The sequence below is a fragment of the Drosophila guanche genome, unplaced genomic scaffold (assembly GCF_900245975.1).
Source record: "Drosophila guanche unplaced genomic scaffold, DGUA_6, whole genome shotgun sequence".
Classification (NCBI taxonomy): Eukaryota; Metazoa; Arthropoda; class Insecta; order Diptera; family Drosophilidae; genus Drosophila; species Drosophila guanche.
The window spans coordinates 8,036,105-8,056,817 of record NW_022995746.1 but is presented as its reverse complement, the minus strand read 5'-3'; the positions used below and the strand labels follow the sequence as shown (position 1 = coordinate 8,056,817).

Sequence of the window (20,713 nt, the reverse complement as noted above, 5' to 3'; positions counted from 1 at the left end):
CCATGCTCCCCACACGTGGGAGAGAATTTACGGGGAATGTGCGGAATAGTTGAGCTGCTGAAGAGCTGATGGTGATGGTGATGGTGATGGTGTGTGTACGCTGTCTGCCTTAATCAAACCGAATGTGATTTTTAATTCTACAATTTTTGACATTTGCGTTTGCATTTAAATTAGATTTTACTGGGGATGCCACAGGCATTGAGTACCCTTGGGTGGGACACCAGGGAACTCCCACTCCTGCTACCCCATCAGGCTGTCGGGGAATGATAGTGGATTGCATGACAAATGGGATTTTGGCTCCCCAGTCGTTGGGAGTACTCCCTGTCTCATATTGTGCATTCATTAGAGTCTTGAAATAGATTTTAGCATTCCCATAAATCTGTGGAAAACAAAGCCCACAGCTTGACCTCTCGTTGCACTAATTGAAACATAAAATTCTGCCAAAAAGTCACAATTGGACATTGTCTTGGCATGTTGCCCAAGGCTGCTTCTGGTACTCTACTGTTTTCGCTTTTTTGGGGCCAACGTCCACCATTGATTGCAACAGCTTCTGCCGGCTTGCCCAATCAGTTTGCATTCGGCTATAACCCCAAAAAATGCGAGAGAAAACAGCAGCAGCAGAAGCAAACATAAAATTAAACTTAAACCACGTTGATGATGTTCCATTAAACCGAGCACGCAGCTCGTAATATCTGCCAGGGAAAAATATTCCACACAAAATGTTGTAAAAATTAATTAAACCCTAATAGCTGTGAAGCATTTTTGAAGCCGCAGTCTCTCTCCCTCTCTTTATAATGCGTTAACGAAATTAACCATTTATTTATAAATTATTTAGCGAGTGACCTAATAACGCATAATTTTAATCGTTTAAGGTGCGAATAAACGTGATTGTGGTGCTACCCAAAATTGAGCTATTACCATAAAGGGAGTGAATAAATGGTTTATTTTATAAAGGAAAACGAGTGAATGATAAAAGCTTTTATTCACTACTTAAAATGGAAAAAACTCTTCTTATTGACACGGAATTTTGTGTTAATTTTAAACCATTTAATTGTTCCATCAACACTGAACAAGTTTCCTATCTTTACGCAGCTGCCACTTGTTGGTTTCTTTTGGGCAAGTAATTATAGTCATACTAAAAATAATACAGGAAATACAGGATCCATGGAATATCGCTATAAATCTGTAAATTGCAAACTTTTATTTATCATATTTAAATATAGTTCAAAAGTAAATCAAACACATGTACAAATATGTTAATATTCATATGATAAAACGAACCCAAAACCCCATTTAAAACCGCTGCGAGGCTGTAAATAATAGTAATAATGTTGAAATATTTCCCACAATTCAATTATTCATGTCCCATATGCAAATATCATGCAACTAATATGCTGAATAATTTATGCCCAAGTAAATTCATACGCACATATGTACGTCCTCGCGTCGTTTACATTTGAATAAATGACATTTTTGCAATATTTGTGCAGAACGCACTTTTTGCAGCATTTTTCTCATATTTATTTCAGTCGTTTGTTGTGCATATTTGTTTGGGGCTTTTTATTAAAAATTACGACAAATGCGTGACTTTAATCGGGAGCCTATTAAACATTCCCATTCAAAAGGCATTCATTTTGAGCACCATAACAAAAACCAGAAGCCCAGCCAATACCAGAGAGTTTTCCTCAAAACAAAACAATTAAAAAAGGTTTATCAGTTCGCTGCCAGCAGCAGGAATCCCATTGCTGAAATGTGAAGCCAAATTGAAATGAGCCGCAAAATGAAAATGTTTGTTAAAAAATAAATAAACCAGAGTATGTGGCTTCTGCGTTTCTGCATCAATTAAATGGGCACGGTAAAAAGTGCAATCATTGATAATGCAAAAGTGTCGCACGCAGCCAGGGAGAACTTGAAAATTAATTCTCTCGGCCCGAATTCCAGATGGCTGGAAAAGTCCATTAACATAACCCGTTTACACGCAGCATATTTTATTCAAATTTTTCAACGCCTCTACCTCGCTTTCTCTTTTGATCTTTTTTGATAAATCAAAGATATGGCGTATCGAGAGGGCTTTTTATTATAACGTAAAGAACTCTTTGGGGGAAATTTGTGAATTTAATTTCCATGGAAAATCCAATAATTGAAAGCGCAGTTTTGAAGAGTGCTTTACGGATGATGCAATAATCGTGTTGGGGCTTTGATTCTGCAACACAATTTGACCCATTTATGCATATAACTTAATTTTGATTTTATTTAAATAATTATGATAGCATTGAGCCATTTCAAGTATGCTCTTCGAGGTATAATGCCCCATTAATCCCAAAAGCACAACAAATCATTCTGCCATTTAATATTAACTGATTATATCAAGAATAATTAAATACAAGCGTATCAATGCCTCGTTAAAGACTCGTACATTGTACAATTCATGGCAATTCATGGCAAATGGAGTCAAATGTGAAAACAACTTTCATTTGGCATTTGGCAAGGGTGATTGAAAAAGGTAAAAACAAGTGCGAGCCATGACACAACGTCACTTGCACTCACACTCATACAGATATACCGCCAGATTGTTCACGTATCTGCACTTTAATTGTACATATAAATTAAATACATAAAAAATTAATTAGTGGTAGTAATCGTTGGAGCGGGCGAACAAGAGACAACAGTGTAAGTAAAAAACGTGTCAGTGGATAAAATAAAATGTAAAATCCGCTGAAACCGGAAGACAGTTAATCAAACCAGAATGGAAAAACAGTCAGAGTAAAACCAGTGCAGAATCTTTGTTCAATGCTCAACTGGATAGGGATGAGCGTCGACTGGTTCTTTCAAGGCATGATATTTGCTTAAAGAAGTCAGTAGCCTGAGTCGCTGCAAGCTTGAACTTTATATGGCATTACTGTAGTTGTTGCCTTCGGACAATTGCTGTAAGTCTCCCGCAGGCTTCTCTGCTTCCATTACAGAAATAGACGCTGCCAGCGTCCCTTCACTGCTTGTCGCCTTGTTGTAATGCCTTTCAATGCAGTTCTTGTTGTTGTTCTTGTAAAGCTCTGCTGCCATCGCCGCCGCATAAGCTGCGGGCTTTTGCTTGCTTTGTCGCCTACGCTGCAGTTACTTTGCAGTCGCAGTCGCTGCTGCTGCTGCCAGCTTCTGCCGTTGCTTCTGCTGCTGCTGCCAGCTTCTGCCGTTGCTTCTGCTGCTGCTATGCTGCTGCTTCTGTTGTTGCTTTTGATGTTGCTTTTGCTGTTGCTTTTGTTGTTGTCTCATGGCTAATGCAGTCTCTCTACTACTCGTATTATCGCGTAAATGTCGCCGTGCTGCTGCTGTTTTTGGCAGTCGTAATGACAGCTAGCAGATTTTGGCGACGACGACATCAATGACTGGCGACAGCTTCAAATTGTGCAATGGACACGATAAAGGGAAGAGAAACTGAGAGATGGAAACGGCAAAGTGCAGTAAAATAGGGTCAAACCACACGCTGTCCACTCTCACCGCTGTTCTCTTTGGATAAACAAAATAGGCACCCTAAACAATGCCTCACCTCATAATAATATACCTTCCAAAAAGCATTGCAAGCGACAAAGAAGAGATCGGATCGGGAAAAACAAATTAAAATGCAAATTTGTACGAAAATGAGTGTAAACAGAAACAAATTTGAGAGCGATGGGGGGGAGATGCTAAAGAAGATGGGCAGACAAGGAGAGGAGAAGTTGGAGGGGTCACTTGAGAGAGGTGGAGACGGGAACGGAAGTCTTTCGCTCTCGACATCGTGGAAAGCAAAAGCCAAAATACAAAACACGGAAATGACCCAAAAATGAAGACATCGACATGAAGAAGAGACATCCAAAAGAAGTAGACGAAGACACAGAAAAGACGCAGCAACAACAAAAGCGATGCCAAAGATTTATCCATTGTTGTCGCTCTTTGAAGGTCGCCAAGAGTGTGGGTGGGAACTGGCGGAGCGGCGACTTGGCACGGCAAAGAAAGTGTTGAGCTTGAGCCAATTTCCACGTCTCCGTTGCACCGAAACCAACTTTGATTTGGGGCCATTCTGGTGCAATCTTTGTGGGTCTTTTGTGGGTAGGTTGGGATAGAGGAGGGGTGAGTAACTAAATATGAAAGAGGTTATGTAAAGGATCTTCTCAGAGATCTCTTTCACTCATTCCGTTTCATTGTGAAATATATCCAGCTTCTCGAATACTATTTGTATGCCTCATTTGGTTAACCCAAATTAATAATTATTTTCTTACTTGTTATTTGTGTGGACTTCAATACAATTTTGCAATAATTTAATGCTTAAAACTTGTCAAACCCACCTAAAATGAGAAAGAGCGAAATGTAAGAGTGGGTAATAGTAACTTTTATATTTGTATCCAAAAAAGTAAAAAGGAAACTCTAGTTCAGGGACAAAATAATTTATGTCATGCGGGTAGCTGCTCGTGCGCTTAAGGGAGCCACTGTACAAGCCACAGAGAGAAAGAGAGAAAGAGAGAAAGAAATGTACATACACACATACAAATGTACATTTGTAGCTGCTGCATTTCCATTTCGGCGGTCATGCTTCCCCTTTTGTTCCCCAGCAATACAACACCAAGAGAGCAGCATAAAAGTTGTGCGACAAAATTTCTGCCATTCCCACACAACAAAAACTGTAACGATAAAACAATAATTTTTTGTTGCTACTAAATGGTTATAAACAAAAAGCTAAAATATTGTACAATTTTTCCAAATAGTTTAGGAACCACAAAAACAATAAAAATGACAAATATTTGTCGGTGGAAGTTTCCTTTTAAAGCCTGCACAAAATGTTGTAGAGGGTATGCAAATGATGCAAAAGGTTGTGTGGATCAGGGGCAGAATGTTGAGAGGGGGTTTTGTTGAACAACAAAAATAGTTGAATGGTGGAGATTGTTACTAGAGATAACATCTAAATATAGCTGCACCACTTATGGTGGAATGTTTCCCTTCTTTTATAGCTTTCCAGCTGCTGCTGCAGAAACCACTTTATATTTAAGCCCAAAAATTACCCCTACAACATTCAACCAACTGGCAAAGACTTTCCACAAGTGGCTTTTCCCTATTACACAACCATTGAAATATTTCATCACTCAATCGCATGGGAAAAAATCTTGTTTGTATTTTCTTATCATTTCTGCACAGCAAAAATATTTTGAGCCTGCAGCAGCAGCAACAGACGAGGAAATATGAGCCACAATTTGGCTGAAACTTTTAAACGCTTCTCACATTAAGTGTACAACAAAATCCCAGACAAGCTAATGAACAAAAATGCAAAATTCGTTACCAGAAAAAAGATGAAAAATAAAATGTAATCAATATCCAGACCAGACCACAGCAGGGCATCGGGCATCGGGCATCACGCATCGTCGAGGGTGTTACATAAGCAAATACAATCGTTTCGTTTCAATTTTCAAATAGCCGAATGCTGTTTTGCAGCTTGAATTCAATTTAAAAGACATAGAGAGAGAGAGAGAGAGAGAGAGCTGAAGGTTTTCTTTTTTCCCAGAAAGGTTTTTCATCAGCGTCAAGAATGGAAGTCAAAATGAATTATTGCTCTTGGGCCAAACTCATTTTGGGGTTTTCCATGGCTGTGTGTGTTAAATAAACATAAGAATATTCGGCAAGAGCTCAGGCTTTTTTGGCATTATCCTGACTGCTATTTGGAACTTTTCTTTTTGTGCAAAAGTGTCTTGAGGGCCTGTGCCTGGGCCGAAGCCAAACTACGAGAGCAAGTCCCAGCCGCAGCATCAGCCTTGAACTGCTTCGGTTTTTTGACACAGCTGAGCATCAAATAAACACATATCTACCCCGCATTTGTTCAACATGACACTCATATAGGGGCACAGCTTACCAAACAATTTGTTAGCTTGGCTTGCCAATTTTTGTGCTGTTTTTTGTACGCTTTTTAATACACTTACTTGAAAAAGCACGGGCAGAATATAATTTATTATGGGAATGGAAACAGCGAGAAGATTGTGGGCAGTGAAGGGGAAGCAATTGAACAAATTTGAACCAATTATGGGCTCTTTATTTATACATAAATAAAGTTCCTTTAACTAAGATTGAGTCTTCATTTGTGGGGTATTCACATATATGATAGTTTTGGAAGTTTTCTCGTTTTATTCCACATTTTTGGACACATTTTAACACTGCCTTTTAGGAGTTATTTCTAGCTTAACTTCTTTCCATTTAGTTTAATGCTTTTTCGAACACATTTCCATACTTTTTCCCTTTTAAGAGCATCTATATGTGTAGCTCTCTAAATCCTTATTTATTTTTATATTTTCAACACAAATATATACAACATTTTGGCGCTGCTCTCTTTGGGTTGTGGAATACTCGTACGCCTTGTCAGGCGGGGGTCTGTTTTGGGCCATTTGCATAAACCGCAAAATCTGCTTGTTTTGTATTAGCATTTTTTAGCGTTGTCTCTTTTTCTTTAGGGTGTTCAAGTCCGTCCAATAATTTCCGTCTTTGCTCTTGGCTGTCTCTCCATCTTGGCCTTTGGGCAACTTGTTCTTCGCTTTATTTTTAGGTAATTCGTGAAGATGAAACCTAAATTTGAATATGAGCAACAAAGTGATATATTCGCGGATCTAAATCGTTTGTTATTTGTTACTTTTTGAGGCAGAAATCTAACGTTCCTGCGGGCAGGAGTCCAAGGAGCATCCAGAGGACATCTTGCATATTTATCTTTATTTGGCTTTCACTCAAGCATGAAAAAAAACGTAGCCAGAGCAGCGCACAAAAGTTTTGCCAGCATGCAAAAATCAAAGACCAGATAGGGGCGGTGACACACCCACACGCACACAGGCACACAGGCAGAGAGAGAGAGAGAGAGAGCGAGGCAGGGACCGAAAGACAATGGGAAAACTTAATAAGTTATCAATCAAATTTCGTCAATCGTTTTCGGGTCAAAGCAATCAATTTGCGTGATAAAGTCAAATGGCCGAACAGGATTCGCTGAAGGATATCTTTCAGCTGCACCCACACGCTAGTCCCCTCCTTCCCCTCTCTCACTGTCCCTCGTGGCACCAACAATCCTCGCTTGGCCATCGGTTTGTTCGCATTGTTTGTCTGACAGTTCTAAAGTGATTTGCTACGTGAATTGGGATTCGGATTGGGCAAAACGAGGGGTCAGTGGTCCAGCCACATAAATTGGAAAATATGATTTGTATACATTAAGAGATTTGTTGTCAGCTGCATAGGCAACAGCTATCCAAACATGATTTATTCTGGTATGAACATGTGACACCAGATACACGATTCGCAGGGGGTGCTGCATTTTTGGGTAATTAGTTCGTCCCAGGCTTATGTCTCGTTTTATTCAAGCTGGGAATTCAGTAGCCCATCCTCATGTATAAAGCGAAAGTTACAAAAATATTCACAAGCAAAGTTGTAACTTCAAAATAAATAGAACGAGTTTCAAACGCTTTGACCCAGTTCAAAATTGTCGCCCAATGGGACAGTTCATATAAAAAAGTAAAAGTTTATTTAAATAAAGTTTTATTCGCCTTTTTATTGGAGCAATAACTAACAGTTAAGAATTGAAAGGCAGCTAATGAACCTTTCAAATGAATCATCGATGCTCATCTGCCTCTTGCTCTCAATTTGCTGTTTCAGCTTAAAGACTGCTGAAAAATTTCCATTCTTTCCAACTTTGACAGCCATAAAAATACTCAATGATATCCCCCCAGTGCCGTCAGTTAACCAGTTTGATGTCATATTTGTATGCATCATGAAATCATAATCATCGGTCTATAAATAAGCAGAGATTCCATCTAAACCCATTGATAAACAATCATAACAGATTGTTATGTTCGAAACAACATTTCGGCATTCGATTTCCTGTTTATGCACCAGAGAGAGAAACGATTGAGACGACAAAGTTTTCCCCCAAATACCGGAACTTGTCGTAGAACTCCCATGTGACTTCCAGCAAAAACTTGCTCGACACAAAACTTTTAATGTCGCGCTGCAAGAAGCAACTTGCTGGGGGGGGGGGCAAAAAATATGCTAATGGAAAAACATATCCACAATGGAGCGTAAAAACTAGCAAAAATCAGACACAAAAAACACACACACACACAGACATATTTAATTAAGCCGCAAAAACAGATTAAAAAGTTGAAACATAAAAAAAAGAGGCAAGTATTCCCCATTGTGATGCCAAATGTTAATGTTGATGATGATGATGATGGTATGGATGGATGTTGCCTTTGATGCTGGTCGAATTGCGATGACGACTCAAAATGCGCAAATTGCCTCATAAAAACAGTGCGTTTCATAAGTTTAAGATGGTTAAGAGCAGCAAATCTGGAGTTTCTTTTGACTAGCGAACATTTTTAAACAGTTTTTTGTATTTTTTTTTGTAGATAAAAATTAAATTAAATAAATAAATTCTTAAGCACATTCCCATCTCCCTTTTGCGTTTTCGTACCGCACTGTAGCCCCAAACATTATAAGAGGAAGTGCTTGAAAGACTTGAAACTTGAAAATTCTTTATCGATTGCCTCAGACCCCCACGACAGAGCCAAGGTCAGCGCATTAAGCACCAATGACAACTAATCGATAGCAATGGCAATAGAAACATCAGCCAAATAAAAAAATGGCATCAAATAATAATTTATGTGGCTCTTCCTTCCACTCCGATGGGAACTCTCAAGCGCACAACTCGAGCGGACTCTCAGGAGTGTTTCGAGTGGATCGAGTGGCGCAACCCAGTCCTGAGGATGGTATGGGCATGATGATCAAGGGTCAAGTGTGACCAGCCAAGTGAGTTGTAAACAAATGTGCATACCTCACAGCATTTGGACGATAAGTAGCTTGGTTACCCGTAGATTAATGTTGTACTGCTATTTTTGGCTTCTGTCTCATTGCCTTCTCCTGTCTGTGTCCCTGTCCCCAAGCAAATAAACTTAAGTGCATTGGCTCGTAAGCTTCAGTCCCCGCCGACTTGAGTGCTTGTTAAATGTGAAGCATATCAGGTCTCAGGTCGAGTATTTTAGAGTTAGCAATGCGTTCGGCTTCATTTGTTGAATGTGCGATGTGGCATGTGGCATGTGGATGGGACTGGCAGGACTCTGCGTACATGTGTGCTTGTCCCGACGCTTTCCTGCTGCTAAATTGATTTTGAAGTGCCTAATGGGCAGGAGAGTGTGTACCCGTGTAAGTGTCATCGAATGGAGACTAAATTAACAAATTGGATGTAAAGCGCATAAAGTGCTAGTGGATGTTTGGGGGAAAATGGGAAATATAACTAGGTGAAGAACTTTTTTAGTTATCGATTGAGAGTTCCCTGCCCCCACAAGCTATCGCCCTGATACTCCAAATGAAGATAAAAGACACTCTTAAAGCTGAAAAACGATCATCAATTTGTATCTGTATGCCCCAAATCACTTTCTTTCATGTGAAGAAGTGCAACTCTCCCAACATAGAGTGCCAATGCGAATGCGAGTATTTTTGATCATTAGTCTTAAAGCTATTTCTTTATCGGGCGATCAAAGAAATTAACTAATTTGCTGGAGAGGCACCGGCTACACTCTACATCCAAGTGCAGGCAGAGAGTGAGATTTGCCATTGACATTGCAAGTCGTGCCAAATGTTAATTAAGTTCATCAGCGAAATAATAAAAATAATAACAATATAAAAAAAGAGCTCATTCGCCACAATGAAGACATCAAAAGCATTACAAAAATGTAACAACATAAAAAGAAAGAAAAAAGTAAACAAGAAGAAGCGAGGCGAAGGCAATGAAATAAGAGAAACATAAACCAGAGCAAAGTGGACAAATGCAGCTGGACAACGACAAAAGGCATTAGAGACGGGAGAGAGTTTAGTTGGGATGACACGAAATGGGAGCTTTTGGAGAGCAACGCCATGGAGTAGAGGGAATTACTTTAGGTACTGCAGGGAATAGTAGATATAAATAAAGAGAACATTTTCCTATCCCTATTCTGTAGAGACTATCCCTCTCTTATGAAGCATTCATTTATTGTTCCAATAAGACATGCACGATCACGCACGAAATGGAGTCTCAAATCCATCTCCAAGTAACTTCACTTCACTTTTGCTTTGCTCTTTGAGCTTTTTCGCTCGTCTTTTGCCACCCCTTTCTGCACGCTTTACTTTTGTTTTTGCCGCCTCTGCCGCGCGAAGATGAAAGCAAAATTTCACTGACGTTGACGTGGACGCTGACGATGACGTCGACGGCGACGGCGACGGCGACCGAACGAGAGTGAACCGAAATGAACTGAAATGAACGCCGCAAAGCCGCAATTATGATAAATAACTGTATTTTCATACTATATTGTATTTATTGTCTCGTTTTTGCATTGCTTTATGTTGTTCGCTTTTTTCTTTCGTGTTTCTTTGTTGCTGCTGGTGTGTAATGACAGTGCAATTTATGATAATTTCTGGCCAAGGTCTCCGTGCAATAAACATAAATTCCTGTTAAGAGCCCCACTGTTAAAACATGAACACAAAATGCTGAAAAGCTGCCAGTGCCGCTGCCGATACACTTGACGCAATTTCTTTTAATGGCAGATAATAAAATGTGAAACGATTTTTGGTGTAATTTGTGACGGCAATGGAGATGTTATATTGTAAATGAATCAAAGAGATACGTTTGGATATTCAGTGCATTAAAAGTCATTTGTTTTTAAAGCAATTTACATAGTCAGAATCATAGAAACTTTTATTCCTAGCCCCAAAACCCCCAAATTGCTCTTCCAAATCAAAACACCCTCTTAAAGTGTGTGCCACCAACCCAAAGCAGAGGTAAAAAACATTGATAAATGTACCATAGCTAAGGGCTACAAAATAGGTAAATGTAGATACAACATTTTCTTGTTGTCAAATTATATCGAAACTAATAAATTTGACAGGGCCATAACGAGCATGAAGTTTGGGGCGTGGACCCATACAAAATAGACTTGTCAATGGTACAGTTTTTTTGTGTTTCTTTGTGGTCCGTTGTGTTTGTTGTTTTTGTTTGCTGGTTGGTTGTTCGTGTGTCTGTTTTTTGGTTCAGTTTATTGTCTGAAACAAGTGAAAGTGTCAACGCCATGAAACATGATAAATGACTCAAAGAATATGCTTTGAAAAGAGAGTGGAGTGGATGGAGTGAATGTCGAGGGGTGTTCCCGGCAGAGATAGTGCTGGAGCAGAGCTTGCGGCTGTCCACTGCGGCGTATGTATACGTTATTTATGTTCTGTACCAACTGCGGATGGGAATATTTTGCTGGTTGAGGGACCTTTCATGAACAGGAGGTGCACAGTGCAAAATGAAGCAAATTTAAAAGTTCCATAAAGAATAATAGACATCCAAGTGGAATAAATATATTTTCAAGAGGATTGAAGCAGTTTTAAACGAGTTTCACACATCGAAAAACTTTGCCTAATAGTTTCGCGTGGCACAGTTCTCAAGCCAAATATTATCCTAGGCGCGTTCTTGTTTGGGGTCACACATAAAGTAAATATGCGAAAATGAATGGGTGCTGGGTCCTTATCTAGGACTAGCGCACGGCGTCGCAACCAGATAAACTCTGCCACAACTCTTGGCGAATGCGTGCCCAGCATAATGAAAGGCATTTGAAGAGGGCTATGGCGGGTTGTAGGTTAAACATGTAAAAGGTTAACCGAACACCAAACAACAAATAAGAAACCTCTCCCCCAGCTTAAGCTTGGAAAAACCCTCGAATTAATGACCATTTTATGGTTATGCCACGCACTGTAATGCTTAGTATTTGGAATGCGACTTTGCTAATTTCCTTGGCATTCATTGAGTTCTTCTACTTCTGCCACCACTTCAAGTGCTAATTATTTGCGGCCATTCACTAAAAAAAGGGTTGCTTCCTCTTCTGCTTCCCCTCCGCTTCAGCTTCTGCTTTTGAGAAAGTTATTCACATAATTCTGTCAATAGATTTGCCTCGTAAATGTTTGCGCTGAAGATTCGCTTTTGGTGAAATGAAGTGAAACTAAATCTACTATTCAGCGTAAATGTTGTTTGTGTCACTAATGAGACGCACTTAAAGATCTTTGAAAAGATCTGCGATTGTCCAAACGAAAGATTCCGATTCCGGATGATTTCACTAATTGGATTGTCGGGGAAGAGAAGACCGTTGGTGGAAATAGATTAAGAGAGTGGTTGGGAGACCTTTCATGAACATGATTGATAATTTGGTTTTTCCCCCACTACTATCATCCTTTCTTCTAGTAGAACCCTTTAATATGAACCAACTCCTTTAACAATCCTTAACTCTACCTTCAATTGCGTCCACACTTTAACCTTTAACCGCTTCCCCCCACTAAAACATACGCGTAGTTGATGATGGAACCTTAGGGGCTTGCTGGCGACCACAGGGGAAACAAAGATGTTTCGTGGAGGGCAGAGGAACACCTATAAAAGAGCAAGTTAGCGAAATGAATAAAATGGGAACACGAGCATACCAGACACATACAGACACAACACACACGCCACAAAGCTTGTACTCTCATATGTTTGCCACGCCCACACAATGCACTGACGTGGGCGTTAACAAAAGGTAACTTCTGGGCTAACAGAAAAATGGCAAAAATAAAACAAACTGCGAGTATGAGAATGATGATGATGATGATGATGATGGAGAAGCCCGCAAGTCATTGCAGGTGAACGAGATGAAGTCTGCCACAGAGGGTGCCACAGTGTGGGGGGAAAGGGTAAGGGGTAGCCTTAGTTGCAACATAAGTATTAGCTTCATTTCTGCAGCATTTAGCTTGGCTCTCAGCCGCCGCTTTCCCTTCTCATAACCCCTTTTGCCTTTGTAACTTTGTTTGCAGTTTTCTTCTTCATCTTTTTTTCTTTTTTCCTTTTTTTTGTGTGTGCTCCGTCGAGCCGCCTCAAATGAATTGAATGTGAAAAATTTAAATGCAAACAGCCGCAGTCGACGCAACAGAGTCAGCCTTGCCCTGGTCTCCTCTCTGATGTTTTTGCTTGCCTTGCAAAAGTCAGAGTCCCCCGTTTCACAGCTTCCCCTTCTGTACAGTCCCGGCAAAAGTTCATTGTACCATCTCGCTTAGTTGAAGAGTCGCCTCTGAGTCCAAAACAAACGATGCTTTTGATTGCCAACGACAGGGTGGTGGTTACCCTCTACCCAAAAGGGGACGAGGATTGTAAGAGCCTCCCGAGATCGGGTCAAAGACCCGCCCCCACCCCATACGCATTGCCCTGAATTTGAATACATTTTCCCATATTTGTTTGAGCTCTCTGGGAACTCATCGAATGCATTTTCGCTGCAATTCGCATTGGGGATCAATGTGCTGACAAAATAATTATAGGAGTTCTTAGACAACAGACTTTAAGTTGAATTTCAAAGGAGATTTTTGAAGTTCCTTAGTGACAGATGGTACCAAAATTTGTATTGTAAGAGTTCCCATATTTATTTGGCATGTACCCACATGCATTTTGTGGGAGCACAGCCTGGAAGGCTGATACATGGACGGCGTGTCAAACTTCTCGAACATGATCTGGGTCAACTTTTCGCAGTTTGCCTTCGGGTTTAGCGGCAGTACAGGATGCTCATCTGGTGCGACCTTCAGGGCGCTGTTTAAGGAGTAGGCCCAGATCTTCTCCATTTCATCCCAGTCAATGACAATGCCCCGCTCAATGGGATACCGCAGGGGCAGCGTACCCCGGGACTCCTGCGCATCGTCACCTTCATGGGAAACGATTTATTTACACATGCCAAGGACGACCGACAATCGAGGGGAAGACGCCAAATCCAACCATGAACACATTACGGATCTTCATGAATTTAGGATATTGTTTGTGGCTATGTTTTGACAATTTAAGAGACTGATAGAGCGTACCCTGCTGTTCCTTCAGTTGTACATTACAGTACAGTATATTTAAAGAAACGTTCAATTAAACCCTTCAACCCTTACACATGCCTCTGCCCTTGCATATTCTCTTTATTCCGCATCGAAATTGAAACATTTTACCACGCTTTGACATAGACTTTGGGATTTTGTTTTCTCTCTCTCTGTCTCTATGTCTATCCACCTGTATGAAAGCAAAGTACCGTACACTGGCTAACAAGCCAACTATTCCTCTGATGTGTGTACATACATGCATACATATGTATGTGATATGTGTAAGTAACGTTCAAATGGGCACAGAATCACCAGGCAGGAGAGCCGACGATGAAGAAGAGGATAGCCAGACAGACAGACTCCGATGCTCTCTTCAGTTAAGCTTCTCGCTGGTTCAGCTTACTGTCTCCCTCTCTTTCTCTCTCTCTGCAGGTATGTGTGTGCGCATAGCAGGCCACAACTGTAAATCATCGCAGACACAAGCTCATACACTCAGCACACTCCCTCGCACCCCTCCACGAAGCTGGCTACCTGTCTCCTTTTCCATGCTGTGACGTTTCATGTTTATTTATAACAAGAAACGAAGGATTAACAAAGCAGTAACGACTCGGTGGTACCCTTCGACTATAAACGATCGATACCTTCCGGCATTCTATACTTTTAAATCAACTTTAAGTTCTTTGGCAAGAAAGTTTTACAATTTCAAGTGTTGACTCGACCTTATCCGCCCCTGCACACACATTCAAATAAAGCCACTAGAAGACTCCTTGGCCACACTTGAGCAAGCTTTTTATCAGAATCATAATACCCGAGCCACTCAAGGCCATAAAAGCGAAGCGACCGGTCAGGCGGGAGGAGGCAAAAGAGAATCGAAAAAATTCAGGAGGGTCAAATTCAGTGCCACGAAATATGTATGCTCTTACTTGGCATAAGACGGGTAAACATAAGTATTGGTTTTGATATAATCTTGAATATATTGCTAACAAATCAATTACTAACCAATCGGTAGATGGAGTCTTGATAGATAAATTAAGCACATGCTGATCGGAAATGCTCTCTACCCTGCGATAAGCGATGCCTGATCGAAATCGAATTACACTCTTTGTTAGGGTATACAAAGAAAACAGTTCGTCGTCGATTGAATGTCTTTTGTATGTGGGTCAGCGATGCAGCAATGGGTGGGAGCGGCTGTGACAAAGGGGGATGGATTCTGTGCCAGCGGGACAGAGTGGAAGAGGAAGCGTGGCAACAAAGTCGTGGCGAGGCGAGGCGAGGCCGTTCAACGGTTTAAGCAAACAAGTGAGCGCGCGACGTCCACTGGGTGGACAAGTGCCCTGGTCCCGGTTTCGTTTCCAGTCCATAGTCCCACTCCCGGTCTCCCGCTTCATCATCTGCTGAAAGGAAGAGGGAGAGAACCGCGGAGAGAACTTGTTTTTAATCGTTGTCAATGGCCAAAACGTTAAGTGTCCCGTTCGTTCGCTGGATGTCGATGCTGTGGTCAGTGGGTAGTGGATGGATGCTGTGGGATACAGGAGGAGGAAAACTATTTGCGGACCAATTTTCAGGCTGCATTTGAGACTGGTTTTCCAGTGTGTGCCCCTTACACCGAAACAGGTTGCACTGTTAGTTGCACTGATTCCATTCCCTGATCGTTGTAAATCAAAGAGTGTGTCCCCAGACCCCCCCTCGACACGAATTGAAGCCAATCCGAATCCCCACCCCTTGCAGACAGCACTCCCCGCATGTCAAATGGAATAATTACACAAGTGGCACAATCTTTTTTAGTTTTTTTGTTCGGGTTTTGCGAGTGAAAGATATCGATGGCGATAAATGTCCGCTTTAATATAGCTGTATTTAGCAACATGAATCACTAACCGAAACCGTTTACGCAGAGCTAAATAACATAAACACAGACAGACATACACGAGCACTTAATCGTGACTGCGTAGACATGTACATACGTAGCTACACTATGCTGCAGATCCACGTTTGTGTGTGTTGTGATACCCCTATAGGGTATTAAAGGGTATGCTAGAAGTTTGACTAACTAGAGAAATCGAAATACAAACGATTTACCTACATTAGCTGATCTTTATGTAAAACCACAGCTACCAATACTCTTAGATCTCCAGCTTATATAGAAACCATAGATCCCAAAGGGTATTTCCTACTTCGTTCCCCACAACTAGAGTTGTACTCTTGATTTTTTCAGCTTTTGTTTTATTTCCAAATGATTGCCTGCAACTTAGTTTCGTGCGCGTCGATTTGAATTTTTTCCTTGCATTTGATTTTTTGTTGTTTTTCGTTGGTATTTAATACGCATGACTTCAGCTTGATTTGTTGTTTTCATTGTTATTTATTTATTTATTTGTGTTGTAACTTGTGTCAATTTAGTACTCGTATTTTGTTTGCAACCTCTTTGTGCCCTTGTTTTATGGTGTTGTATTTTGTTAAATATTTGTGCAAGGAGAAATACCATGAGTGATTCATAGATTAGATATTATTTTATTTCAAAAGATTTATTTAAACATTAAGGACATGCTTTTTCCATTTTATTTTAGAAAAGTTTACGCAAAAACTCTAATATTAATCCCAATTTCAGAGCCTGTCAACATCAATTCCACTTAATGACTGCAACAACACAAATTGCATTCCATTACCCGAACTCATTTTGGAGGCTGTGTGCATCTCTGGGGATTCCAGATATATACTGGAATCAGATTACAACTCCATGCAGCTGCAATCCCCTGCAGCATTCGTCGCCAACCACCAACAAGCAACATCGACAACACTATCTGTGTTTATCTTGGGGTTTTGGTGGCTGTGGAGCAGGATTTTGGTTCGCATTTCCAAGAGCAAACTGTACAAGTCAATTGAAATTGGAATCGCAGAATGAAGCCAAGTTGAAAAACGGCATCAAATAGGCATATAAACATCGGCAAATTGCCAGTGGCAGGCAAACGGCACGAAATACGGCATCGGCATCGGCAGTTCAGTTACCGCATCATCAAACATCATTATTATGTCTTGGCCTGGCCAAGAAAACAAGTGGGAAACAAAATACCCAAAAAAACGAGTCAATCGAGTTGAATGGGAAGGATGGGGGAGATACTCGTATGGCTCCCCGCACTGACTGCCCGACCGACTGACCGCCCGACAAACAGTTGTATTTTTTCTTGGTGTTGGGAAGCGTAACTAAATGCCGAAAATCAAAAAGCGTGGCAGCAGCCTCCACCACTCGTGGCCATTAACGGTTAATCTGGGCTCTTCTCCAATTTACGGGCCGTACGCCAGAGAGTCCAAGCTATGTGCGAGGCCCGAGCTCTACACTTCGGGGAAAACTGCCTCCAAAATGGGTTCAAGAAAAATCGAAAGCATTTCGAAATGTTTACCTTAAGCTTGTTGAAGCGTGGACAAATTTAAATTAAATTCAATTACTTAAGCATCTCGGTGACAAGTCCTTTGCCATATCCTATCTAATGTTTTGTTCTCCAAGTGTATTGACGTACCCCCCCAAGTGGCATTCCGCTGGGCCACAGACTGACACAACCCGACACGACCTTCTGGCATTCCTCTGGCAATTAGGCCGCGTTTATGGCTCTGTTTTGCCGCTTCCTGCCTCTGTTCTGCCACTGTGGCAGCTGTTGTGGCTGTTGTTCTGCAGTTAAATGTTGCATGCCACATTTGGCACACATGACATGCGACATGTGTTTCTGATATGCCAATAGCCGATGGGTCAGCACCAAACATTATGGCTAATTAATGAAATTCGCACTGGATTTTCGTGGGATATTTCCCTGGGGGAAGGGGGCCCATAGCCGCTCTTAATTGGTTATTTATTTTGTTTTATGAGCAATTCCAGTGTTTCATTTGTTTCCTCGCTTGAATATTTCCATTTCTAATTTTAATTTGGTTTCTTTTTGTTTATATCTTTCTGGCTGTGGCACGGGGGTCATTGGGCTAGAAGTTAATGGCTGGCTCCCAGCCTAATGGGTCATTTGAGAGCAGTTCGGAAATGTGTCCAAAACAGACACAAACACACAGAGCCGAGACTTGGCCCGGCCATAAAGGTAATTAGCCAAAAATCCAATGTGGCGGCGATCGGCCCAGTGGGTCAATGGGCAATTTTTGGCTTCATTTTCGACTGCCACTCGAAGGAGTTTACCTCGCTTTACCTGGCTCCTACAAATGGCTGTTGTTGACATACCTGAAAGCAGAACAATAATAGAATAAGTTAGTTTTTGGCCTTTGAAATGGAATCCCTAAATCATAAATTCAATCGGAAAATAACTACGGAAATTGCCTAAATGCTTCACAGAATTTCTATGAGAATTTCTAGAGTTTTTCCACGTGAAGTTCCTACATGAAGAAATCAAATTGAAAAGCCATTTCCACACACAAGAACAATACCAAAATGTGACATTGCACAACATTTAATGACAGCAAAAAGGCTCGAGACGAGAGCTTAGAAGGAGGACTGTGGAAAACGCATACATTTTGCATGCAATATGCATTATAAATTCAATAAATTTTCCCCACTGAGCGCACAACGGAAGAGACAAGGAGCGGGCGAGGGGGTGCATGGAGATGCAGACAAGCTGCCGACAGTGAGCTATGGCTAAAGGATATGCAGCTCAAATTGATAGACATTTTTTGAGAGGCTGAAAGCCAGCAAGGAGTGGCGCCAAGTGGGCGGAAAAAGGGGAAAAAGGAGAAAGCAAAAAGGGAAAAACTGGAAGGAGTCTGGAGGGGCCTTCTACTTCGTGCAGTTGCCAAACACTTTTGCTCTTTTGCCGGGGCGGGGCGACAAAGTTTATTTAGCCCTTGACTTGGGGAATTTTTGCAAATATTTCCCACAGCTTCCAGCGCCGGCAGCGTCCTTGGCAAAAAGAAAAAAAAAAAAGTAAGCCTGAACCAGAGGAACTCACGCTCAGTTCTAAAAATACTCCGAGAATTGCATGACTTTTGCATTGGCAGGCAGCCGGCAGTGAAGTGAACCAATCATTAAGTACGAAGAATCCTTGATTGGACTAATAATAGAGCTGCCAACCCACGGCAATTTGCAATTGGACCTCCAGCCACGCCTGCCGCCAGATGCCTCCACACACATGTATCATGGATTCTTGTCTCTGCCGCTGTATCTCTGTCATCTCTGTCTCACTCTCAATGCAAGGGAAAAATGCGCGCAACATTTAATTAAATAACAGACAGACAGAAATACAGAGCTGGAAGCGAAAAGAGTGACTAGAGAGGAGCGCTTGAGTGGGAGGAGCACACGGAGCCAAAAAGTTTGGCATGGCAGGGCATGGACTGGCATTTGGGTTTTTGTGTGGCGCAGTGCTGCAAAGGTTCATTTAGTGCGTGTAATGGACAGGGCGCTAACAACACTGATTGCTGGAATACTACGATAAGGGTAGATAATCGTTAGATCTATTACTTGTTCGATTTTTATGAGTTTTAAGTCTTAAATTGAATTGATTTTAGCACTAGAAAGTACTAGATTTAGTGCCGATTCGTAGAGCTTTAGGTACATCCTTTACATCATAAATCATTGTGGATTTTGTTTCATGTAAGTTTTCGTGTTTCGTGCCTCCCTCTACGCGCTCATCTCTAATGCAAAATCTCAACATTTCAGCATACATTGTGTCCTGCAGCAGCGCCACTCCAGTGCCATCCATTCCCTGTGCATTGTTGCGATTGCTTTTTGGTGCACAAAAATAGTTCCAAAAATGCAAAATAACAAATTGCTTCGATGCCTGTGTCCTTCAAGCCACGTTCTCTGTCTCTGTCTCTGTCTCTGTTGCATACCTCAATCCTGGTATTCCTCTGTTGTCTCTACCCTACCATGCCAGGCTCTGTGCTTTGCTTCTATTTCCAGCCATGTTATAAATGTTGTTTTTATTGCTTTTCAATAGCGGCGCAGCGCTGCGGTCGTCAACTTTTGCCGATTGGCAGGCGGCAACCGCAATTGCTTCTGCAGCAGCCACTCCTTCCCTGCAGCCCTCTGCTGCTCTTCCTCTGATTCTCTGCTCATTCGATGATACTGCTACTGTAGCACCAAAAAACAGGCACTACCCACTGTGCCAGAGGCGTCGTTAGTGCCAATTTACAACTGCCAAGAGCCAACACAAAATATTTCTAGTTTGGACTTTAAGGATTAAAAAAGCGCAGCAGGAAGGGAGATGAAAAGTGCCAGGAAACAGCAAAGAACTGATCGAAGCTGGAAGGCTCGTGATTTACCTCTTGGGTTCAATTTAAAACTGTAAAAATAAACAAATATTTGTTGGCTATACTCAAGTAAATTTGACACATTAGAAGCCGCGATTAATTGCCAAATAACGAATTGCGCTCAATAAATCATTGAAATGTTGCCAGCTTCACGTGTTAATAATACATCGAATTTATTATCACTGATCTGGTCAATGCATTTAATTTACTAACCATAAATCAATGTTTTGCATGGACTGAATAATTTATGACTTCATAATTTAATCGGAAATTTACACACACAAAAATGTACCATTGAGTACGAGAAGCAGCAACATGGCCGGTGTTTCCTTCTCTATTATTCAAAGTTCTCTTCTATTTTTCGTTGGGCTTAACTAACAGTAGAGATATGCTGATGCACATAGATATATGTAGCCCACTGTTGTGCAATCATAAATCAAAGCTAGCCCAGTTCTGCCCACTTTTGATGGTCGCTGTAATCCAGGGCTCAACATACCCCCCCCCCCCCCCCCCCCCCCCCCCCACACACACACACACGAGACTCTGTATTCATTCCACTTGGAGTTGCAGCACTCCACATACATGCAACCAGACCTCCACCTCCACTGATCCCAGG

At 41.4% G+C, this 20,713-nt stretch overlaps 2 protein-coding genes across 5 annotated transcripts in view; both read right to left on the bottom strand.

Annotated features, from left to right (window-relative positions):
* Positions 1 to 20,713, bottom strand: part of LOC117582398 (leucine-rich repeat and fibronectin type-III domain-containing protein 2) — a 56,952-nt gene that overhangs the window by 24,381 nt on the left and 11,858 nt on the right. The window lies entirely within an intron of this gene.
* On the bottom strand, positions 13,342 to 13,807 carry LOC117582255 (actin-like). Its single transcript, XM_034269869.1, is given in 3 exon segments — positions 13,342 to 13,389; positions 13,456 to 13,723; positions 13,725 to 13,807. Coding segments are annotated over 3 exon segments (399 nt in total).